This window comes from Lytechinus variegatus, chromosome 8 (genome assembly GCF_018143015.1).
Source record: "Lytechinus variegatus isolate NC3 chromosome 8, Lvar_3.0, whole genome shotgun sequence".
In the NCBI taxonomy this organism is placed as follows: domain Eukaryota; kingdom Metazoa; phylum Echinodermata; class Echinoidea; order Temnopleuroida; family Toxopneustidae; genus Lytechinus; species Lytechinus variegatus.
Genome location: NC_054747.1, coordinates 30,725,530 through 30,750,124, shown reverse-complemented (window position 1 = coordinate 30,750,124; position 24,595 = coordinate 30,725,530). Strand labels below are relative to the sequence as shown.

The window sequence follows — 24,595 nt, the reverse complement described above, 5'->3', positions numbered from 1 at the left end:
GAAACACACACACAAAAAACAAGATTGAGTAGTATCCCCATGGCAAATAACAGTGCTTTATGCAGAATCAAGAAAACAAGATGAAAAGGAAACTGAAGAAAATAAGGAAAGAACTAAAAGTTGTTCAAGGGACTCACAGGAAATGGTTCAACGCAGATCGGAATCGATGATGGCGGTGGTGATGACGATGATGATTATAAGTAAGTATGATGATGATGGTGGTTGTGGTGGTTGTGCATGGTGGTGGTGGCGGTGATGATGGTGGTGGTACTGATGAAAATGACAATGATGGTGATGATGATGATATTTTAAGACATGATTTAAAAAGATAAATCCAAATGCAGATAATCAACCCCGGGAATCAAACTTTAGGCATCCGCCCGAGATCGTCGATCGACTCGAGAGATAACGTCACCATGACAATGATTATAGCCGAGTCACGTGATTTACCGCCATTTTAATGGTGATCTCTTCGAAGATGTAAATAAGCCTGCGACCGCAGTGACCTACCTTGGTTTACTCAATAAATTCAGCCTTTTGAAGCCGTAAGTACTCATTGTCATGTAAAAATTATAATCTTGAGATAAATATAATGGTTGCAGATTAGATGTTTTCAAACAATTCAGTCTCTTTAAGATGAAAATTGCGTTACAAGATGGGGTCTGTACCGGTATTTTTTGCGTTGTCGCGATGTAGTGCTACGGACTACGGTATTGCATGGAATGCCATAAATGGGTATGGTACGGACGGGTGCCGGGTGCAGCTGATACCTTCCCCCTTCGGCTTCCCGAGCCGATTCCACGGGAAGCACGGCTGTACGATGGGGGCACAGGCCATGTCTGTCGCACCTAAAAAATTAACGTTAGAATGACTGAACCCGAATTTCTTTTTATTCCACAGAAAATTTCTGTTGATAATGTTCCTCATGTTGACAGATAGGCCTACACTTAACTCTTTAAGTTGAGTAGGAGGCCTATTTATTTAATTTACGCATTTTTCTAGCTCTGAGCTCTGACATCATATGCGCTCCAGCGAAAGTTGCAAGAAAATTTACAGGAAAAGATACAAGAATTTTCGGAATACAGATTTTATTGTAACTCTAAAGATACAACATTACAAGAATATTTCTCTGAAGACAAAAATGACAGAATATGGCCCCAGGACAGGTCACTGGCCAAGTCCAAGAAGATTTTTTTCAAGAAAATAATTCATGCTTCTCCAAAATTTTGATGACAATTGACATTTTTAATTTGGTAGGCCTAGCCTACACTTAATAGGCCTACCAAATTAAAATGTCGCGTAATTATCCCTTTGCGCACGATGACTATCGAGATAAAAGGTATCAGTTATTCTGAAAATTCTCTTATCTTTGCGTTTGGTTAACTTCCTTGCAAAATACAAGAAATTTAACAAGAGGTAGGGGGCTATTGTATTGACTATTGTTACATGTATGCAATATGTGTCTGTCTGCAATTATTTCTTGCTGCATCCCGCAAGAAAATCATATTTTACAAAAGGAGAGATTCCAAAGAAATTGTAACGACGGATTGGTAGACTTTTCAGCAATTAAAAATTGGGGTTCGAGATGATTAATCCTTTCAGAGACAATGTCTTTGAGAAGAGCGACATGTACTTTAAGCACAGAAGCCCACAAGCATAAGCGTCAGGGGCGCAAGAAAATTACGCCTCATATCAACAATACTCTATTATTTTTCAGAAGAGATGTTTCTATTGATTGACCTAAATGATTGGTTGATGATGAAATATTGGGTGTGTCAGAGATAAAATAGGGGACGTCCTTCCAGAGATAAGACAATTTTCAGAATACCAATTTAAGAGAATTTATCTTTAGCTGTAATCTGAATCTGTAATCTGTAATGCTGAACTTTTCAGCATGTCTAATTTTTCTCTAATGATTCAAATCAACATTTTTCTGAGATGGAACTTACCTTAAAGTCTAAAAAAACATTGGTAGAAATATTTTATGAATAGAAAGTTGAGAACCAAAATTAGTGCAGAAAAACTTTAGACATCAAAACATGATTTTTCGTTTTGGTTTAGGACTATAACAAGTACATGTAGATCTAAGTTGTAAATTTTGTATGAAAAAATCTCCATGATGCATTAATCATCATGAATTGGCCAGGGAGCACGAGAAGATTGCTTATGCCATGGTCACATTTGTTCTATGGCGGCCGTACGGCGAGTCGAAAACAGCCGTTTTAACATTTTTTGTCCAACTACATATAGGTGGTTTGAATCAAAATTGATAAAACGGCTGTTTTCGACTCGCCGTACGGCCGCCTTAGAACAAATGTGACCATTGTATTAGCATTGTATGGAATTTGAAATTGAATTAAATTTGTATGGGTCTGATACGCACCCCTAAGGTGGGCAATAGGCCCTAAAGAATTGCTCCTTAAGGACTTCAAATGCATGCCTGACTTTTCTGACATTGCACCATTTCCAGAGAATGAACAGGTTCTGTAGATCATGAGAAAATCTGTGCATTGAAATGTTAACAATATTCCCCCTTTTGTCTCACCCTAACAGGTTTATTCTGGAGTGAAAGCAAAGGAAACTCAACTAAAATAAACAAGACATATAAAAGCTGACTTGGCAGTTTGCAACATATTTTTTCATTGAAGTTATATATCAAGGTGGTCACAGAACAAGTTTCAAGAAAAAAAGTACAAGGAAAGAAAAAAAAATCTGGATTTCTAATGAAAAAGTGTACTGGAGATAATCATGTGAATCTTTTAAACATCACATGCTTCCTTTTCAAATGGACAACGCAAGAACACATGGATGTCAGTTTTAAATTGCATTTGATAATGATTGATTTTAGACAAGGATTCACATGACATCTGTGTCAGTTTCTGAAATCAGGCTATGAGGCATTCGTTCCAAGAGATACCATTATAGAACCAAATAACTGACCACAGAATTGCAACAGCTTCACATAGAAAACTGATTGGACTCAATACTTCTTGGATGTAAAAGGTGGTAAGTACATGTAGCATGATATAATTTCCCAATCCTCTTTAGGAACAGAAAAGGGAGAGAAATGAAAGGAAAAGAAATACAGAAAGAAAGAAGAAGAAGAAAAAAAAAAGAATGTTATATGAAAGAAGTAAATTATGAATAAAAGTAAAAAAAATAGAGGAATAAAGAGAATACAAAAAAGATAAAAATAAACAACACAGAAAAAAAGATTTAATTTTAAAATTCTTTTATAATTTTTACTTCCATTTGAAATTTGTTTCAATAGTAGGGAACAATTTGCTTGATTCTTTGTATTACTGTATAGTATGTACCATTAATCAGTTCCTTTGCATAATTTAATACCGGGCATTTTTACTATATAATTGTAACATTTTTCTGCCCACTTTATTGCAATTTGCAGATTACATTCCTGTAACTTTATGCAGAATTAATTAATAGAAAAGTGCATTTTTACTTTTTACAACTAACAATATTTCCTTTTCCACTCACATATTTTATATTCAAATGTTAAAATTACCTTGTATTCATTTTAGGCTTAGTTTTAGTGCTTATGTAATGTTACAGTCACATAGACCTGCAAAACTTTATTCCACAGAATGGTATGTCATTGGAAATATGGTACATAATAGGTCTGGCTGGCATTGGTTTTGTAGGCATGGCATAATTTCCTTCAGCAAGAAACTTATCCAAATTGTGCTGCACTCAACCCAGGTGAGGTGAATGGGTACCCGGTAGGAAGAAATTCCTTGAGATCTTGAGCACCTAGGCAGCTCAGCTAAAGTCGGGGTAATAATTATAGCAGGGCCCGCAGGTTGAATAGTTTTCGAAACTGAAGTGGCTACCCTGGGTAAATATACCTATATTATTATTACCAGTATTAGTCTATGACATTGACAGTCTGTGTACATTTTTTTTAACATCAATTATGTTTCTCTATACTCTACTCTAGGAGTTCTCCCATTGGGTCAAGTGCAATTCAGATCCCACTCGCTACCCCGATGTATAGCTTGAGAATGAAACCATGCCTGTACGTGTGCGCCCCTCCCCAGTGACCTACCATGGGCACTCTACAACAAGAACCAGCATGATACCCCGCCCCCCAGCTAGCTACCAGAGTACAGGCAGCTCTTCCATTCGGCGACGCATCGCACCACGCGCCACCCAACATGCCCTCGACACATCCTCGTACAGCAAGCCGGCCAGCTTGTATTCGAGCAGCTACGGCTCGCCATCCAGCACCAGCCGCGATGCCTACCGCCCTCATCGGACCAGCATCACCAGTCGAACCTCCACCAACCCCATCACCGCCACGTACGAGCCAAATAAATACGGTGCCGACTCCTCAAATATCACCACCTACAGTACTAAATACGCCTCGAGGTCGCTCCGACAAGAGCAGCGTAGCCCGAGCGTGTCTTCGCTATCTCGGGACCTACTGAAGCTGCCTCTTATGGACGATTCCCCGTCCAGGACGTATAAGAGTTCAAATTTTGGCAGCGTGCCTGATAACCTTTATAAATCTTCCATCGAGGACTTGAACGCACCACGTCCACGGGATAGCTCCGAGAGCAGGACTTCATCTGCGAATAACACGGAAGAGGTCAAGGATAGCTACAGTAGGACAGAAAAAACATACCGACCTTCACTGACCAATAGGGGGTCAAGCTATTCAACCCTCAAAAGAACTCCAAGTATTGTGAAATTATCAAATAGGAGATCAAGTCTAGGTGATTATTCTTCAAGATCGACAGCTGGAGAGGTAAGATTATCGAATTAAAAGAATAGTTCCTGTATTCCGATTTCTGAACTCCGATTTTATTTAAACTCTGACCTTGTTATTTACCAATAGACAGCCGTTGGTGCTACACACCTTGAAATGTACAGGCTCAGTTTATCATTTAATTTGATGTTAAAATCATTTACAACTGTCTAGGAATAATACCAAGTATTTCTTCACAACCTAAGCATGAGGAAGGTGCACAGTAAATTGTAAATAAAATTTATTGTAAACAAGTGTGGCATTTTTGCTTGCTCCAATTTTAGAACAGAGACCATGACCTCCGTTTAATCAGAATTCAACACACTGTTCTACGAGTTCATATTGAAAAAATGTGTAAAATGTACATGTGCCTGTTTTAGGTAAACAGACAGGTGCGATCCTGATATGATTAACTAATGTAATTTTACCTAGTTTTAGTTTCAATTATTTTTTTCTTCATGAACAGTACGGTCTTTCCACGATCAAAGGAGCAGGAAAAAGAGGGCTGAAAAACATAGGAAACACGGTAAGATGATATTAAAAACTGAATCTCAAATTCTTAGTTGTGGTTTTTCTGCAAGGTTCTTATTATGATAATATCTTCATTTAAATGTATGTTATAAAGTAAGCACATTTGATGTAGGTCACATGTGGCAAGTCAAAATTATAATTTTTGTCATTTTTTGGCCTGCTCTCATTAAGTTAGTTCGGGCTCCATTGCATTTTTAACAATTTTTGTATTTCTTTGTGTTACTTGAACACCTTTGTCCAGTGTCTTTCTTGTGTATTTCTTTTGGTGTTATCTGAACAATATGATCCAGTGTCCTTCTTGTGAATGTCTGTCAGATATATGCATAAACACCATTATCCATTGTCTGTTTTGTGTATTTCTTACTAATAGGAACACTATTATACTTGTGCATTTCTTTTAGTGTTATATGTACACCATTTCCAGTGTTTGTCTTATGTATTTCTTTCGGTGTTATATGAACACCATTATCCAGTGTCTGTTTTGTGTAATTCTTTCTTATTTATATACACAATAATTCAAACTTGTGTTTTTCTTTCAGTATTATATGATCACCATTTTGCAGTCTCTGTCTTCGTGTATTTCTTGCAGTGTTATATGACCTCTATTACCCAGTGCCCTGTCTTTGTTTGTTTTTGCAGTGTTATGTAAACACCTTATACCCCTTGTCTTATGTATTTATTGCAGTGTTATATGAACACCATTATCCAGTGTTTGTCTTTGTGTATTTCTTGCAGTGTTATATGAACACCATTATCCAGTGTCTGTCTTCCATTCCGGAGTTGTCCAAGTATTGCCTTCAGATGGATAACTTCATGCACAACGATCATGTTAACAGCAATAGCTACCACTCTGGCAAACTCTTTCAAGGTAAAGGGGGGGGGGGCCTTTCATGAAACAATTCATCAGTGATTTCCATAAACAGATGTTGTAAGCTACTGAAATTCTTGCACCTGATTGGCTAAAAGCAAATTTTCAGATGGAAATCACTGATAAGACACTTCATGAAATGTTTCCAGGAGTTATGAGAATAAGAAAGAAAATATGACATTATTCAGTCTGCATTTAAGTTGATATTCAGTATCAATGCAGGGATGCCAGTTTTCAGGCAAAAGCCTGAATTCAGGCTCTGGCAATTTATTTTCAGGCCATAGTTTTAGCATTTTTGTGTACAAAATATTGTATCCTTGGTGATTTTCAGGCCCCCTTGATCAATTCCAACTGGCTTCCCTATCAACACAAAACTAATTTCTTCGACTTGTTTTTAACCAATTACATCCGCTTGTTTTTTTATGTCTAATTGTTTTTGAGTTGTGATCAAAAACATTCCTTTCTGTAAATGGGCCCCTGATCAAGTGTTATTCGTATTTATACCTCTACTTAGCGAAATCATGGGGTTCCCCAGGGTACATTTTTAGGGCCTCTGATTACATGCAGGGCTCCACACTAACACATTTTTTCTACTGGTCCAACCTATTCATGTCGGACCAGTAGATACCCAGTTTTTCAAATTTTTACTGGTCCGAACCTAAAATCTACTGGTCCCCCAAAACAAAGAAAACATTAAGAAAAGGCGCAAGTTTATTTTTCTAGCCTTTCGTTACCCCCCCCAAAAAAAAAAAATGAAGGAAATGAAGGACAAAAAGAAAGCAAGACCGAAACGAAGAAAGACAGAAACGAAGAAAGAAAGAAAGAAAGGAAGGAAGGAAAAGAAAGAATAAAAGAAAGGAAGAAAAAAAGGTAAAGAAAGGATAGATGTGAAGGAAGAAAAAAATAGAACTAAAGGAAAGGAAGGAATAAAGAAGGAACAAATATAAGAAAGACTGAAAGAAAGAAAGAAATGAAGGAAGGAAATGAAGCAAGCAATACAGAAAGAAATAACAAATCCAGAAAGTAGTAAAGGAATTAAAGAAAGAAGAAGCAATAAAAAAGAAAGGGTAAAAGGAGAGATGGAAAGACAGACAAAAGAAAGAAATAAAGAAAGAAAGGAAGGATTGAACGAAGGAAGGAAGGAATTAAGGAAGAAATGACGGAAAGGTAAAATGATAGATAGAAGGAAAGAAATAAATAAAGGAAGGAAAGAAAGAAGCAAGCAATCATAAAAAAAAAGAAAGACCGAGAGACAAAGAAAGGAAGGAATGAAAGAATAAAGGAAGCAAGCAGTCAAAAAAAAGAAAGGAAGGTAAAAGGATATAATTAAGAAAGGGAAAAAGGAAAGAAGACAGAAGGAAGGAATGAATGTAATAAAGAAAGGGCTGAGAAAAGAAATAAAAAAAGAAAGGGTAAATAAAATGATGGATGGAAGAAAGAAACAAAGAATGAAGAAAGGGGTAAAAAGAAGGAAGGAAAGAAAGGAAGAAGAGATGAAGATAGGATGGATGGACTCAAAAACTAAAGAAAGAAAATGTCAGAAAGAAAGAGGGAGAAAAAGAAAATATAGAAAATATTTTATAAAAGGATAGAAAGAAAAAATGAATTAAAGAAAAAAGGGAAATTAAAAGAAAAGACAGTAACAAAAAAAATCGAGGGAAGAAACAAAGAAAGATTAAGAAGGAAAGAAAGATAGGAAGAAAGCTAAAACTATTATCATAAATAATTTATCAGTTTCTTTTTGGCTCAATTAAAATAGCTACGAAATAAAGACAGATACCAAGTGTATCAACACACACATAAATGCATATGTGGGGCTATTATGTATTCAGACGATATCACCCGAAACCCGATCTATTGGAACCAAAACAGAAGTGAAAATTTCTCCTTTTACTGCTCAGAAATGACAGAGTTGCTACAATTTTTAGGAAATATGGACATTATAAGAGCCTTTCATGAGTATGAACCTTGAATTTTGACAGCTCTGTGAGAGATTTCTGCCAGAGTTTATTAGCCAGGCTTCGTTCGTGCGGGCAGTGGAGAATTTACCATGTGAGTTGTGTGGCTAACTACATGTACACTGCACTGTATGCATGCTGTAATATACATTACGTGCGATTCATTCTGTGTGTATTCTGTGTGTGGATGGCAAAATTTAACGGGGGGAAATGGTTTGCTGTGAATTTGACCATTTCTGGAAAAGTTATTGGCCAACAATGGTTTTTATTACTGGTCATGCCGGACCCTTAAATCTTGCTATTTTTGGAAAAATTACTGGCCCGACAATGATATTTTTTACTGGTCATGTCGGACCAGTAAATCTTCCAATTTCTGAAAATCTACTGGCCGGACAGCGATTTTTACCGGTCTTGGACCGTCGGACCGCCGCTAGTGTCGAGCCCTGTTACATGTAAATAAATATTTGCATTTATTATTTACTTTATTTATTATTTACCCTCTACTATTAAGTGAAAGTCTTAAATACCAACTGCCAACAGCATTGCTTAACACCCAACTGCAGTCTTAAAATATTGTTGGCCTACATCTATAAATGAAGTACTGCCATTAGCATAGAAATTGATGTATTGATGTGATCCTTCTGATGCTCTTTGATACAGAGTTTGCCGAGACTCTCAAGAAACTCTGGGACCCCGACTCTACCGTCAGCTCCTTGACGCCGCACAACCTCAAGCGTCAAATTGGCAACATGCTCAGTCATGAGTTTCGTGGCTACAGGTTCGTACCATGTTCCTAGATTCTAATGGCCAAGTGCAGCTTAACAATATTTTATCAGCCTATCAGGAATACATTAAAACCGAACGTCAAACAAAAAGAACACTGTAGATTTCATGATTTGCAATCTTCAGGGATATTTGTGTTTGGTACTTTTAGTTCAGTTTCAGCTTTTTTGTACTAAGCTCAGATCAGCATAGTAAGATAATTTACATTATGAGATTATTGTCTCTCTTCAATGATGAGAGATTAATGTTGCTACAGTTAAGAATGGGCAGAATTAGTATTATTAACCCCTATTAATAGACTGGGCTATTTCGACGCGACACAAATTGGCACGTGCGTTACCAAAGGCATAATCTACAAAACCATAAGTTTGAAATTTGTGAAAATTCTCATTGCTAATTAATTATGCAAAATTATGCATAAAATCGTAACTAACAAAATCATGCTCCAAAAATGCTAATTTTTTATTTACAGACAATAGGAATCTGATCAAATGTACTTTAAAAATATTTCAACTTTACTATTATTTTCTTATGTATTTTATTGTTCTTTAAATTTCTTATATATTTCTTTGTCTGCATGCAGTTACAAAATGTTGCGTAATTTATGAACCGTGTTTCCAGGGGGCACAATTTTGGTCTCAAAAGACACGTGAGACTGGAAAGTACAAGGTCAGCGAGTGACGTCAAAAAAATTTGCGCGGCAAGATTTATCACAAAAACAGGCGAGTGGAGCCCCTTCAAGTCTTATTGAGTTGGATATTGCTAAAGTTATTCAGTAGTCGACGGCTTATTAACTGCGTTTTTTTCTTGTTTATGTAGGCAACATGATGCTGCAGAGTTTTTATTGAGTCTTCTTGCTGAGTTGAGTGAAGATGTTAACAGAGTCAAGAATCCCCCCAGGCTGGGTGCTATGCCAGAGAACCTCAAGTAAGTATAGACAAAGACATGACACATTAGAACGCATAATGAAATGCTGCCTAGAGGTATATGTTGATCAGTTAACCAAATTATATGTTATCTTAAAGCTTAGGGTGTGCCTTTCAAGGTCCATAAAAATGCAGAATATCATTGTGTGACATAATGTTGGTTTTGGGGTAGCAGGTTACAAGTCCAACATGCCAATCGCAATTCCAATTTAAAGTTTCATTCATGTATAAATATTTGAATGTCGATATTGTCATAAAGCCAAAATAAAAGGGAACACTGAAGGTTCTTACCCTGAGATGGAATGTCTTAGCTTGCATTATGGGGGAAAGTATCAGAAACGAATGGTATTGTGCAGTTTCTGATGTTCCTGTATGACAGATTCAGGCCGAGTGCACCATAATAAAATTCTTTGAAGACAATTTCTTTTACGATACAATCTCATCATGTGGAGTGTTGTGGCCCAGTGGATTAGTCTCTTGACTTTGAAACAGAGGGTCGTGGGTTCGAATCTCAGCCATGGCATAATTTCGTTCGACAAGAAATTTTTTTCCACACTGTGCTGCACTCAATCCAGGTGAAGTGAACAAGTACCCGACAGTATCAATTCCTTGAATGCACCGAATGCCTTGAAGGAGAATGAAACCATTGGAACAAGATAGCTTGTGTGAAAACAGAAAAATCAAAGAAACAGATCAACAAAAGTTTGAGAAAATCGGACAAATAATGAGAAAGTTATGAGCATATGAATATTGCGATCACTATTGCTATGGAGATAGCAAATTGGCAATGCGACAAAGATGTGTGATGTCACTTGTGAACAGCTCTCCCCATTACTTTAGTATATATTTCACTTGAATTGCCTCTTTTATCGCATCTATCCCTAGATCATGTGTTCTTTCTACATGAGGGCATGTAGTACATATTTTTTAAGAATACATCATGGATAAAGAGTTTGTATCATCATAAGAAAAAGCAAAAAGAGACATTTTGAGGGTATTTCATAGTCCACCAAAGGGAAAGTTGTTCATCAGTGACATCACACATCCTTGTCGCATTGCCAATGGGAGGATCTGCATAGCATTAGTGATTGCAATATTCAAATGCTCATAACTTTCTCATTTGTCCGATTTTTCTCAAACTTTCTTTATTCTTATTCTTTGATTTTTCTGTTTCTACACAAGCCTATTGTTCCAAAGGTTTCATTCCCCTTTAACATTAAACCGATTTTCTTTCCGTCCATACTTCAGCCCCGTTGATCTTGCCAATCTCATGTGGCGGCGCCAGCAACAGCTGACCCAGTCCATCATATTTGACCTCTTCAATGGCCTAACACGCAGCACACTAAGATGCTCCACATGTGACTACGTCTCAGTGACCTTTGAACTCTTCTACGACCTCTCAGTGCCTATTCCTACGGTAAGTCAAGCGATTGGCTTTGCTTTAATCACCACCATCACATCTTTGTGATAGAATTTTTAACTCCCCAGCGATGACGATTCATTTTCAGTTTCAACTTTGACAGATGAAATTAAAATGATTGAGAATCTGCTCTGGGCTATTTCATCTGGGGCCCTGTTTCATAAAACTTGTTATAATAACCAATTTGCAATAACAGTTTAAAGCCATTTAAATTTCAATCTGATTGGTTGATTGTACATTTGTTATAGAAATTTGGTATTTGTTATTGTAATAAGTCTTTCTGAAATGGAACCCAGGTGGGTGTTTCATAAAGCTGTTTGTAAGTTAAGAATGACTTTAAGAATGACTGGTGATCTGACGATTTGCTTAAGCGCTTAAGAAAGGTTCACCAGTCATTCTGTGGAAGAGCCGTGATGTAGTGGTTCTGAATCCCGCCTTGTAAACAGAGGGTCGTGTGTTCGAATCCCACTGCGGTCAAGCGTCCTTTGGCAAGGCGTTAATCCACACTTTGCCACTCGAGACCCAGGTGCTAAATGGGTACCCGGTAGGATGCGAAAGATATTGTATGTTTGATTTTGCCAGCGCCATAATGTGGCTGCGATGAATGCAAGGAATGCTCCCCAGGGAGTGGAAATTGTGCACTTTTTGTGCTTGATTGAAATGAATCCAATGACTAGGGTAATAATATGCTGTAACGCGCTTTGGGCCATTCTGGGAAAAGCGCTTTATAAAAATTGGCTATTATTATTATTATTCTTAAAGTCGCTTTTAACTTACGAACAGCTTTATGAAACATCCCCCAGGTTGTGTAAAAAATTACAGGATGTCAATGTTACATAGGTATCAACTATTCTATTTCACAGTGAATTTCATTGCAGATATCGCTAAGTTTTGATGTGTCAATGTGAAATTCATGTTTGATCTTGAAATATTTTCTGGATCTGTTCAAATTAATTTTTTTAACAATGTTGGACATCACGTAATGTATAACTGGCCGTAGACTGCCAGGTCTGAAATTGCAATTCCTCATGATGTTTAAATAGTAAACCATAGTGGGACACCAAATATTGCTGAAGTAATCAGAAGTTATTTGCCCATTGGCAGCGGAAGCCAACAAATTTAAGGGGGGATCCACCAGAAATTTTGGGATGGACATAGGTAAAAAAAAAGAGGTTATCAACCAAAATTTTTAGGGGGGGGGCCACAACAAAATTACCATGGTGGTAACTTTGCCATCTAATGGTAACTTGCATGGAATCCTTGATTTTGATTGGCTGTTGATCATTGTTAACATGGTAGAACTATTGCAAAGTTACTATAATTAGTAACTTTTAATTCATGCAATGGGTCCCTGATGGAATGACCAGTGCCACCTACGAACATGGTCCATTGGTCTACATGTATATGGGCAAGTCCAAGAAAAGGTCACCCTAGAAGGCAAAATTTCATCTTTAATTTAAGAAGTTATCTTTGGTGGGGTAAGAAAGCCCATATGTTGAAATTTAAAATTTCATTAAGAAAAATTTGATAATATGCATATTTATGCTAATTTGGGGCACCTAATTTGCATAATTGGTAAAATGGGCGTTACGTATGGGACAATTATAAAAACTCATAGAAAATAAAAACAAAACTTGTGAGATTTAGTCATGGGTGGGACATGGACCCCCTAACATCTTATTACTTTTGGGGGAAAAGAAGTGATGTCATCTAATTAATTATGCAAATTAGGTCTTGTCCAAGGGCGGAATGTCCCATACGTAACATTTTGAGGATGTTTTTTTAAGTTATTTCTCATAATACAATACTTGTATTGTTGCATCTCTGGGAAGTTCTAATTTATAAAGTATGAAAATGTTATACCCCAAAAAGTTTCAAAAATGGAGTTTACTTTTTAATTAAAAGTTAATTAAATAATTGTTACGTATGGGACAACATGTTACGTATGGGACATTTACACACAATGTCAATGGGGAGATTTGTGTACAAAGTGAATGGAGAAAAACAAATTTCAAGAGTGCTCTAAAAAGTGATTATTTACCTTTTCTTTAGTTTTTAAAGACTGATTTGTTATGAATACTGATTAATGAAAACAATTGAAGCGAAAAAATTGTGAAAATGGAAAAATATGAATAAAATAAAAAACAATAGAAATACATAAGAAATTCATGAAACCATGAAAAACACGAAAAAAAAATGTGGAAATGGCTAATTTCCTTGTCAGTCATATCAAATATGTCTCAATAGAACATTTTAAAAGACAGAAACTCTTTTGTTATTTCCATATTTTAAATTATTTCAATTTTCTTAATTATGGGGGAAATTGTGTACATTCTCTATGGGGACAAAATGTCCCATACGTAACTGTCCCATACGTAACATGTCATTAATTTGTTTAATTAGAGTCTGTAATTAGAGGGATTTGGCTTATGACATGAAACTTGCCTTAGATATACTAGAGTATTGTGACTTCTATCACACTGAGTTACAAGTTGTCAAATAAAATACTTTCAGAGAATTCTCAACTTGTAAAAATTGTTTTAAAAATTGTCTTTTTTCTGCGTCCCATACGTAACGGCCCATCTTTTCTCTATAAAAGGTCAAGGTCGAGGTCATATGCCACCATTTTTTCCATGATTATTCTTCTCCTAGATGTCTACCATCATGAGGGTATTCAATCTAATCAAAGTCAATTAACACTATTTTTCAGGTCATTGAAGCCTCTGAAATGTCCCATACGTAACGCGCGCGAATTCTTGGACTTGCCCATATGCAAAATTTATGAACAGCTGTAAGAACCCCTTGCCCAGGATTTTTTTCCCCTTGTGTTTGAATCATTACTCACTTATTTGACATTCATCGTTTGTTTTATATTCCCTTTCCCTAACAGGGGTGTAGTTCCCTAGCTGATGCCTTAGAGCTGTATACCAAACCAGAAACATTAACAGGAGAAAACAAATTCGTAAGTGTTATCTTTTATATCTTCTTTTCCCTACCTCATATTCAAGGGCTAATTTTTACATTTCAGGGGTGAAAAGATGGTATTCTCGTTTGCATTTTATGAGGAATCTATCCATAAGACCTTTGAAGCCAATTCTTTTTATATGGGGTTTTATTCCGTTGATCTTAAGCTGAGACCACTCAAGTCTGACCTAAAAATATTGTTAGTATGATTGCATTAGTAGCTCCATCAATGATTTTGATATGGATGAATTTAACCAACTCGCTTTGTCAGATGTCACCTTAATCTGTTATTGGCTTGTATTCTGGGGTCAGTTTTAACTTTATAGACCATGGTCTAACTCTGATTAACTTATGCGAAGTTGAAAATGTCAAAAGTTTATTTTCATCATATTTTTTTCATATATGTCCACCCTGCTCTTTCATCATGTTATAATAGTGAAGAAAGCTAATTCAGTTGTTATTCTTATGGGGCATTGCAAGAAACTGGCAATCAATTGCATGTCCATTTATTGTCTCTTAATCTTTCATATATTTTGTAATTAATTGCATATTTGTGATTAATTGCAAGTCTGCATCTTCTAATAAGGAGTGTAATCTGATTTGCTACAGTTAAAAATGATCTATGAATTGTAAACTTGCAACAGAATATTTGCAATCGATTGCAAATGTTTTCTTGCAACACCCCCTTAGACAGTAATGAATGATCTGAGTAACAGATGACTTGCTATAAAATCAATCCTGTTCTGTTATAGATTTCTGTTACAATTGGCTATCCATAGCTCAAAGCCAAGCTCAGAATGCAGGCCACTGTGTATACATGTATGAAGATGGAAGACTTTTTGGTTTGGTTTGGTTTTATTTGGTTTTAAATATCTCAACAAAATACATTGCACAAGATCTGAGATTAAATATAAATATATAAACATGCACTTGAAAATATGCGGATGGATCACTCAGAGCCATTGATATAATGGCTCTGTACTTCCTAGAAGTCCTTTCGTTCTTTTCGACAGTGTTGATATTAAAGAAAGTTGGCATTCACTCATTTTATCCTGACTAAAATATCTTATTTTGTTTTGTTTCATGTTCTTCAGCGATGTGAAAAGTGCAAGACGTTACGATCGGGTACCAAGAAGATGGAGATAGAGAGATGCCCTAAAGTTCTTATCATCCGTAAGTACTTTTGCTCCTAAATTTACTTTAGCTTTGTTCTGTCTTATGAGAATTCTATTATTGTGAATTCTTTGATTGAAAAGGCCTCATTGATTTACCCAATCGATGGACAAAATTATGAATTACAACAGATTTGAGTGTCTGCTATACATATATATTTTATCAAAGAATCACTGCCAACATTGTTTTACATGTTAAGAATCAAGCATATCAAATATTCTGAATATATTTGATTGAAATGAACTTCATAAAAGAAATCTGTGCTAACATTGTGTGGCTTGCAATTTGGCCTTTATACCAAAGGTGGTTTTATTCTGTTCAATTTAGGCCAGATTTCTATTGATCCATCTAATTCATTGAGCATATCAGTTATTCATATATATATACAGAAGATTGGGCAATGTTGATCGAGCAAGTTTAGCAAAAATGACATCACCAGAAAAGTTCAGCTCACAGTATTTTGTTGTTGTTTTTACATGTATATTTCATGGCAGTGTTGTGGTGTAGTGGGTTTGACTCTCATCTTGAGAGTTGTGTGTTCAAATCCTACTGCGGCATAGCATCCTTTGGCAAGGCGTCGGTTCACACTGCCACTCTCCACCCAGTTGTAAAATGGGTACCCAGTAGGATGCAAAAGCCTGTGTAGTATGCGTTGCAACTGATTCTTGGAAATCTCATTGGAATAGTCCCCATGAAGTGGAGAAAGTGCATACATTTTGTGGGGGCATACTAAGATCCTATGACCGGGGTGATGATAATGGCAATGTAAAGCGTTTTGAAACAATATGCTTTATAAATGTAACTACTATTACCATTATGTTGTAATAGTAGGGGGCGTAATGGTCTAGTTGTAATGAAATACATCTTTCAATCTGGGGGACGTGGGTTTGATTCCCAGCCGTGGTGTGTTTTTCTTCAGCGAGAAATTTACCCTCATTGTGCTGCACTCATCCCAGGTGAGGTGAATGGGTACCTGGTGGGCTTCAGTGCCTATATGGCAGCACAGCTAAAGTCGGGGTAATGATAGCAGCGCTATCAAAAAGCGCTCATACATATCCAGCTATTATTTATATGATTATTTTATCTTTCATGATAGAATTAAAGAGGTTTTCATCGTCACACACCGGACTGACACGGAAGGTAGACACTCATGTAGATGCACCACTTCGGGGTCTTGATCTCAGCAATAACCTATCACAAGACGGTAAGAAATTAAAAATTACCTGTTGGTATAAACTCTTTGTGAATCACCCCCCCCCTACCTCCCGTCTTCTAAGGCGTCGAAATAGCCCAGTCTATGTAAGGTTAACTATGACTCAAAGTCACATTTAACCCTTTGGAGACTGTATAATTTTGGTATAACACATGCTTTCCATAGACCTCAGCACGGATATATGCATGCTCAGTGTCCAACGGAATAAATGTCAACCTGCTGGCCAAATAAAAGGCATAACTGCTTTGGTCAAATTATGTTAAGAGGACACTACTGCGTATTAATAAGATTGTGCGTTACAAAATCTTGCACGCGTCGGCACTAAGCATGGCTTTAAGTTGCACTTAAATCTTAATGAAACACTTCAAGGTGTGGTAAATGGATTCTTGGTGGGAAGGAATTCCTTGAATGCTCGTGCACCTGATCAGGGCTGCCTTGATAGGCCCGTATTCTGAAGTCTGGTTTAACTTAGACCATGGTCTAACTCTGTGCTAAAATTATGGGAATCCAAATGTTTCAAAATTTTGTTTACAGTGAATGCTTCTCATGTTTACTGTGCTCTTTACTAATTATTTCATGGTGAAGACAATTGTCATACTTGTCCTTCCCAGGCAGTTAATAATGTTTTGGGAGTCAAATGAGCTAAAACATTGAACCTCTACCATTATAGATTTATTACACTGGCTTTCCATAGTTAAACCACAACTTTAAACCAGAGTTTAAATTAAACCTGACTTCAGAATACGGGCCCTAAAGTCGGAGTAAGAGTATGGAGCACTTAGAAACATAGGCCCGTATTCTGAAGTTGGGTGTAACTTAAAGTCAGGCTCAAAGTTGTGGTTTAATTACGGATTACCAATTATTACATAAATCAATAACAGTAGAGATATCATATTTCAGCTCATTTGGCTCTCAGATCATTCATAATTGTCAAGGAAGTATAAATAGATGAGTGTCTTCGCCATGGATGAATCAGGAAAGAGCACAGTAAAGAAACATACAGCTTAATAAAATTTGTTGACACATTTGGCTTCCCATAATTTTAGCACAGAGTTAGACCATGGTCTAAGTTAAACCCGACATCAGAATACGGGCTATTGTATTAAGCACTATATAAATGTTCCATATCATCATCATTATTTTTATTTATATTCTTCTCCAGCCGATCCGTGTTCCCGTTACCACCTACAGGCCGTGTGCAATCATTATGGGGGGACTGCAGGGGGTCACTACATAGCGTACTGCAGACATCCTGAAGATGACCAGTGGTACAAGTATGACGATGAAAGGTAAGGAGGTCACAGAAAAGGTCATGGGCCAAAATAGGTCAAAGGTCATAGAATTTTCTTTTTCTACCCCGTGGGGCCTGTTGCATAAAACTTTTTATCTGAGAAAACTCAGGTTATTTTTACCAGAGTTTTTGCCCTGTGTTAAAGTCAATGGTAGAAATCAGACGAACCGTAGTTTTCAGTTTTTACCAGAGTTTTCTCAGGTAAAAAGTTTTATGCAACAGATTTACACTTGCCAGCCTATTTCGTCCAAAGGCAGTTTGCATTGGTACTTCTGCAACTGAAGAGGGTTATTTTGACATTTTGGTCGGTGCATTGTACTTTTAAATAGTTCAATTCAAAGTCTGGTCTGAAGATGTAGATTTACTATGGAAAGCCAGTTGTAACACAAATCTTTAACAGCTCAGTTCATTAGCTCAGTTTACTCTCAAATCTGTCATAATTGTCATTTTTTGTCTCACCTGCGAAGCAAAGTGAGACTATAGGCGCCGCTTTTCCGACGGCGGCGGCGACGGCGGCGGTGGCGGCGGCGTCAACATCAAATCTTAACCTGAGGTTAAGTTTTTGAAATGACGTCATAACTTAGAAAGTATATGGACCTAGTTAATAAAACTTGGCCATAAGGTTAATCAAGTATTACTGAACATCCTATTAGAGTTTCATGTCACATGACCAAGGTCAAAGGTCATTTAGGGTCAATGAACTTAGACCATGTTGGAGGAATCAACATCGAAATCTTAACCTGAGGTTAAGTTTTTGAAATGTCATCATAACTTAGAAAATATATGGACCTAGTTCATGAAACTTGGACATAAGGTTAATCAAGTATCACTGAACATCTTGCATGAGTTTCACGTCACATGACCAAGGTCAAAGGTCATTTAGGGTCAATGAACTTTGGCCGAATTGGGGATATCTGTTGAATTCCCATCATAACTTTGAAAGTTTATAGATCTGATTCATGAAACTTGGACATAATAGTAATCAAGCATCACTGAACATTTTGTGCAAGTTTCAGGTCTCATGATTAAGGTCAAAGGTCATTTAGGGTCAATGAACTTTGGCCGAATCGGGGGTATCTGTTGAATTACCATCATAACTTTGAAAGTTTATTGGTCTAGTTCATTAAACTTGGACATTAGAGTAATCAAGTATCACTGAACATCCTGTGCGCGTTTCAGGTCACATACCAAGGTCAAAGGTCAATGAACTTTGGCCGAATTGGGTGTATCTGTTGAATTACCATCCTAACTTTGAAAGTTTATGGATCTGATTCATGAAACTTGTACATAAGAGTAATCAAGTATCACTGAACATTCTGTTCGAGTTTCAGGTCACATGATCAAGGTCAAAGGTCATGTAAGGTCAATGAACTTTGGCCATGTTGGGGTTTTTTGTTGAATAACCATCATATCTCTGTAAGTTTTTTGGTCTAGTTCATAAAAAAGTGGACACAAGAGTAACTATGTATCACTGAACATCTAAGTGCGAGTTAGAGTAGTATTCAAAGTCAGCACTGCTACTATATTGAACCGCGTGATGCAGGTGAGACGGCCAGAGGCATTCCACTTGTTTATCATTAGAGCATGAGGAAACAACATAGTAAACATTAGAAAAAAATTCAGTGTATATTTACAAAATGTTGACATTTTTCAGCTACCTATACCTTCCGCACAGGGTTAGACCATGATCTAGTTAAATTTTTAAAGTGATGTTGATCAAAATTATATTTCTATATATTTATCAGATATTTATAAGATTGCAAGAATATTATGAAGAGTTGCTTTATTTACTCCTATACCCGATGCTCTATTGTTATTACTATTGTATTAACTTTCTTAATTTTATTTATTTTTTCTAATCTCATGAACTAATTTCCCCCCATTGTATTCAATCCTGCAGAGTCACACAACTAAAGGAGTGCAATGTTGTAACATCCAACGCCTATATCCTCTTCTATACTTCCAAGATAAGCCGTAAGGACTCCAGGCTATGATAGCCGTTATCCCTTCTGTGCGTCGCCATCAGAACAAACCAATAAGACAGTCAGAACCCTACCTGTCAAGGACAATTGCTGTAGACATCAAGAATCTCCAAACAGATGCCCATTTGGAAGCAAGCAAGCTTCTTGTACTGCACCATGTCCAGGTGTATTGTCCTTTGGTGATTCAAGAATAGCCTTTCTCCTGGATACCTACTCACCAATGCCAAACTGCCAATCCTCCCCAAGGTGCCAGTCAACCCTGACTCTATGGCCCATATTCTCAAAAGAACTGTCAACTGTACCATGGTACCAAACCACGGACTATGCAGATTTGTGTACATAATTATGCTTATTTAATCACCTAAACTGAGGAGAAAAGTCCAATTGTAAGTACGCAATTTCGGCAAAGTGCGCCTAATTGAAGCACAATGATACTAAATATCTGTATAGTCCATGGATTTGTACCATGGTTCAATCGAAACCTCATGAGAAGACAGGCCTTTGTGTCAGCAGATGCCTTAGTAAGCAGCTAGATAGCTTCTTGCATTGTGTTATGTGTTGATAAGTGGCACGATGGCAATTGAAGACTAGCCTTACCTTTGTTACCAATCAATGCTAGACTGTAACCCTTCACTTTCATGACATTTCGTCCTGGGCCCTTTGTCATAAAGCTTAGCGATTGATTGGTCATGGGGATGATTTTTACGAATGACCATAAGTGATAATCAATGGCAATCAATCGTATCAATGAACACCCCATGATCGATTTCTTAGCTTTATGTAATTGGGGTCCTGAAGATGCCTTTCGAAGAAGCCTGATTGGTGACCTGCATTCCATGTCAAGGTTGGTAGCACTACTGACCCTGCACCTTACCTCCAGAATTGCCCATGTCCACCACCCATCAAAGCCCTCTTTAAATCTCAACATTGTTTTGTGTTGGTCGAAAACATATTAAAAAAACATGTATATGGCACCATGAAGGCTGATGGGAATCTATGTAAAGATGCCTTGTCTGAATACTCAATAGCTACTGACATTGCACCATCTCTAGATAGGTGGCTTGAGTGACCTTGCTTTTGAGTTACTGATAAGCTTGCATCCTCTGACACTCAACAATATATATCTGTTTTTCTGATTTATGTGTGCTAGGTGATCTGGGAAGATGCATTCTTTTAGAGTTTTCCAAAGGAAATTATTGCCAGACACTCAAGCCCATATTCTCAAAAGAGGTTTCAATTATGCTATGGTACAAAACCTTGAACTGCGCAAATGTTTTGTCCATAATTATGCTCATTTCATGGCGTACACAAAGAAAAATCCCATTAAACGTGTGTCCTTGGCAAAGGGTGCTCAAAGGGATGCGCAATAAAACAAGAAATCTGCACAAACCATGTTTTTTTTACCTGAGTACAAATTGAAACCTCGTTTGAGAATATGGGTCTCGCTGTCAATTTTGATTCTTGAATAGGTTGGCAGCACTTGATTCAACATTTAGACAACATTAGTGATTTAGGGGCCATCTCATAAAGAGTTACAACTATTGTAACTTTGCCATTATGGCAACTACTATGTTAACAGGGCTCGGCAGCCAATCAGAATCAAGGTTTTCATGGAAGTTACACTAAGTCTTCATGAAATGGTCCCCTGATCTAAAGGCCGCAATCCGACTTTGGAACATATCACTTTTTGCTTGTTTTCTGAGAATGTGAATGGAAAGTGTCTTTGTGTTTCAGGTTTAGATCGGTGGTAAGAATACCAATTTGACAATTTTGGATGATTGCAAGCTTTTATTTTGGAGTAAAGGCCACCAAATTCATTTCAAATTTTAGCCAACCGTACAATTATTATGACATCATTATGACTAGATATTCAATTCGGTTTCATTCTAATAAGGATGGTAGCATACGATAGTCACAGATTTGGATATTATAAGTATTCACACAATGATTTAAAACTTTACCAGTAAGATGTTCCATGCCTCAATATTTGCATCAAATTTTACTACATTTTATAATTTTGGTTGCAGATCAAACTTAAGATGTGCGGTGGCATTTAGGTTCAGTGATATCAGAATGAAAATGGCATTACCAAAGCTTGCAACCTGCAACCGTACCGTCCCAAAAGATTTTGTAGTGGACAATTTTTCAATTTCTTCCATGGAGCTTGTTAGTACCTGGGCTTAGAGGAGATAGTCATTGCTGACATCTGCCATGAAAGATATATAATTAACCGTATTCCTCTGCAAATCTCTTCGAGTCAATCTTTCAAAATACTCCCTTTGCAAATCTCTTGAAGTCAATCTTTCAAAATACTCCCTTTGCGATTCGCTTGAAGTCAATCTGTCAAAATAAGTCCTTTGCAATTCTCTTGAAGTCAATCTTTCAAAATAATTCCTTTGCAAAATCTCTTGAAGTCAATCTGTAAAAATATTTCCTCTGCAAATCTCTTGAAGTCGATCTTTCAAAATAATTCTTCGAGAACAAGTGCTTGTCTGTGTTACAATAGTTGGAGAACACAAATTGCTGTTCTTGGCTACATTTAGTGAAATTAGCTGAAAGCAATTAAAACAAAACACGGTGCTGTATATCTAATAGAGAACTCCATTCAAAATGTGCCAACAGTCAGGTCAAAAAAAGGAAAAGAAATTGGGATGATTACTCTTGTGATTTAATTAGAGTATTCCACGCTTCTGAATTTATCTTAAAGATAGTAGTATGTATTTGATAACACAGTGTCTGGGTCATACATGTAGCTAGTTGAATTGAAGGAGGTCAATCTCCGCAAGGATATGTCAAGTGGAAGTTTCGTTAGTCTGCTTTGTAGCAAATTTTAGCTCAGAAATACCAATGTTAAGACAGATCTCGGTAATGTATAATGTCATTTGTTTAAAAAGTATATGTACAGTATCCCTGTTTTGGGACAAAAGAGTGATCCCAGCTTTGCTTTTGCACTGCGATAAAGCTGTGACATATTGATTATTGGTCATGTGATAGGTCAACTTTGCTATTTCTGATCTAATGGAAATGTGTCAATGCCAATGAATGTTATGAAATATAAAGAAGATTGAAAACTCTTTTAACAATCAAGCAATTCATGTTCGGTAATTTTGATTCGATTAAATCGCTTTTGAAAATCCATCATTTTCAGAACATGATTTGCCAATACATTTATATGATGGAAATTGCGAGATCACAAAAACCTAATCACCTGAGCATGTTTCAGAAATGTTATTCTACAAGGAAATTAGAAAAGACTTTTTTGCGTTAGTGCATCATCAGCTGTAAAAAATAATTATAAAAAAAATCTAAAAAAAGGAAGGTTTGAATATCCACAATCATGCAGTCTGTAGGCTGTTAAAACATTGTCTCAAAAATTAGAAATTTTGAGGAAAGCGCTGAAAGAGCTTGATTAAGAGTTAAAGCCTAACCAGCAACCTTCTTTTTCCAAGAATGAATTCTCTACAGGCATTAGGAGGCTGTTTCAGAAAATGCGAGTTTTCCACCATTGTCGCCAAAATTCCAATTTATGACAGTTTTTGTCTCGCCTGCATAGCAGACCGAGACTATAGGCGCCACTTTTCCGATGGCAGCGTCAACATTGAAATCTTAACCAAGGTTTAGTTTTTGAAATGTCATAACTTAGAAAGTTTATAGACCTAGTTCATGAAACTTGGATATAAGGTTAATCAAGTATTACTGAACGTCCTGCCTGAGTTTCTGGTCACATGACTAAGGTCAGAGGTCATTTAGGGTCAATGAACCTAGACCATATTGGGGGAATCAAAGATATCCTGCCCGATTTTCTGGTCACATGACTAAGGTCAAAGGTCACTTAGGGTCAACGAACTTTGACCATGTCGGGGGTATTTGTGGCATTGTCATAACTTTGAAATTTCATGGATCTTGACCATGAATCTTAGACATAAGAGCAATCGAGTATCCCTGAACATCCTGTGCGAGTTTCAGGTCACATGACCAAGGTCAAAGGTCATTAAGGGTCAACAAACTTTGATAATGTTTGGGGTAATTGTGGAATCGTCATAACTTTAAAAGTTTATTGATGTAGTTCATGAAACTTGGACATAAATTTATCTTTGAATATCCTGTGCACATTTCAAGGCCCATGACCAAGATCAAAGGTTATCTACCGTCAACGAACTTTGGCCGTGTTGGGGGTATTAGTTGAATTGGCATCATAACTTAGAAATTTTATGGATTTACACATGTAGTTCATGATACATCTAGTCATAAGGGTAATCTAGTATGTTTTGCACACATCTTAGGTCACATGATCATGGTCAAAGGGTCATGTTGGGTCAATGGGCATATTATTTTATTATCATATGAGTATTTTCTTTTGTGAATAATCATTCAATAGCTGTTGTCAAAGTCAGCTCTGCTGCTATATTGATTCGCGTAATGCAGGCAAGACTGCCACAGGTGTTCCACTTGTTGTCTTTTTAGGTGACTTGGAATGCCGAAATGTTTAGATTTTTAAGGTTTTAACAGGCGACCATCGACAATATTACATTGTAAACAAATTATTTCCTTTTTCTATCATACAAATATCTTTACAGTATTATGAGCTACTCGAGCAAAGGGAAATTAATCTCACTATGCAGAAATACTTCAATTGTTAAATTGCAACTTTAAACCAGAGTTTGAATATGGGCCATATACTCAATTCCTCGACTGACTACGAAACACTGCACTGGATTAGA

The 24,595-nt window shown here is 36.8% G+C and overlaps 1 protein-coding gene across 1 annotated transcript; it reads left to right on the top strand.

Moving 5' to 3' along the window:
• The first annotated feature begins 436 nt into the window (after positions 1-436).
• Positions 437-22,822, top strand: LOC121420323 (ubiquitin carboxyl-terminal hydrolase 2-like). The gene is made up of 13 exons (XM_041614911.1): positions 437-545; positions 2,554-3,006; positions 3,956-4,765; positions 5,232-5,291; positions 6,032-6,164; positions 8,783-8,900; positions 9,725-9,832; positions 11,080-11,248; positions 14,142-14,213; positions 15,310-15,388; positions 16,485-16,592; positions 17,764-17,890; positions 19,793-22,822. Exons 3-13 carry the CDS (start codon positions 4,028-4,030, stop codon positions 19,884-19,886), a joined length of 1,806 nt encoding a protein of 601 aa, XP_041470845.1. The 5' UTR covers positions 437-545; positions 2,554-3,006; positions 3,956-4,027; the 3' UTR covers positions 19,887-22,822.
• Positions 22,823-24,595: the final 1,773 nt, after the last annotated feature.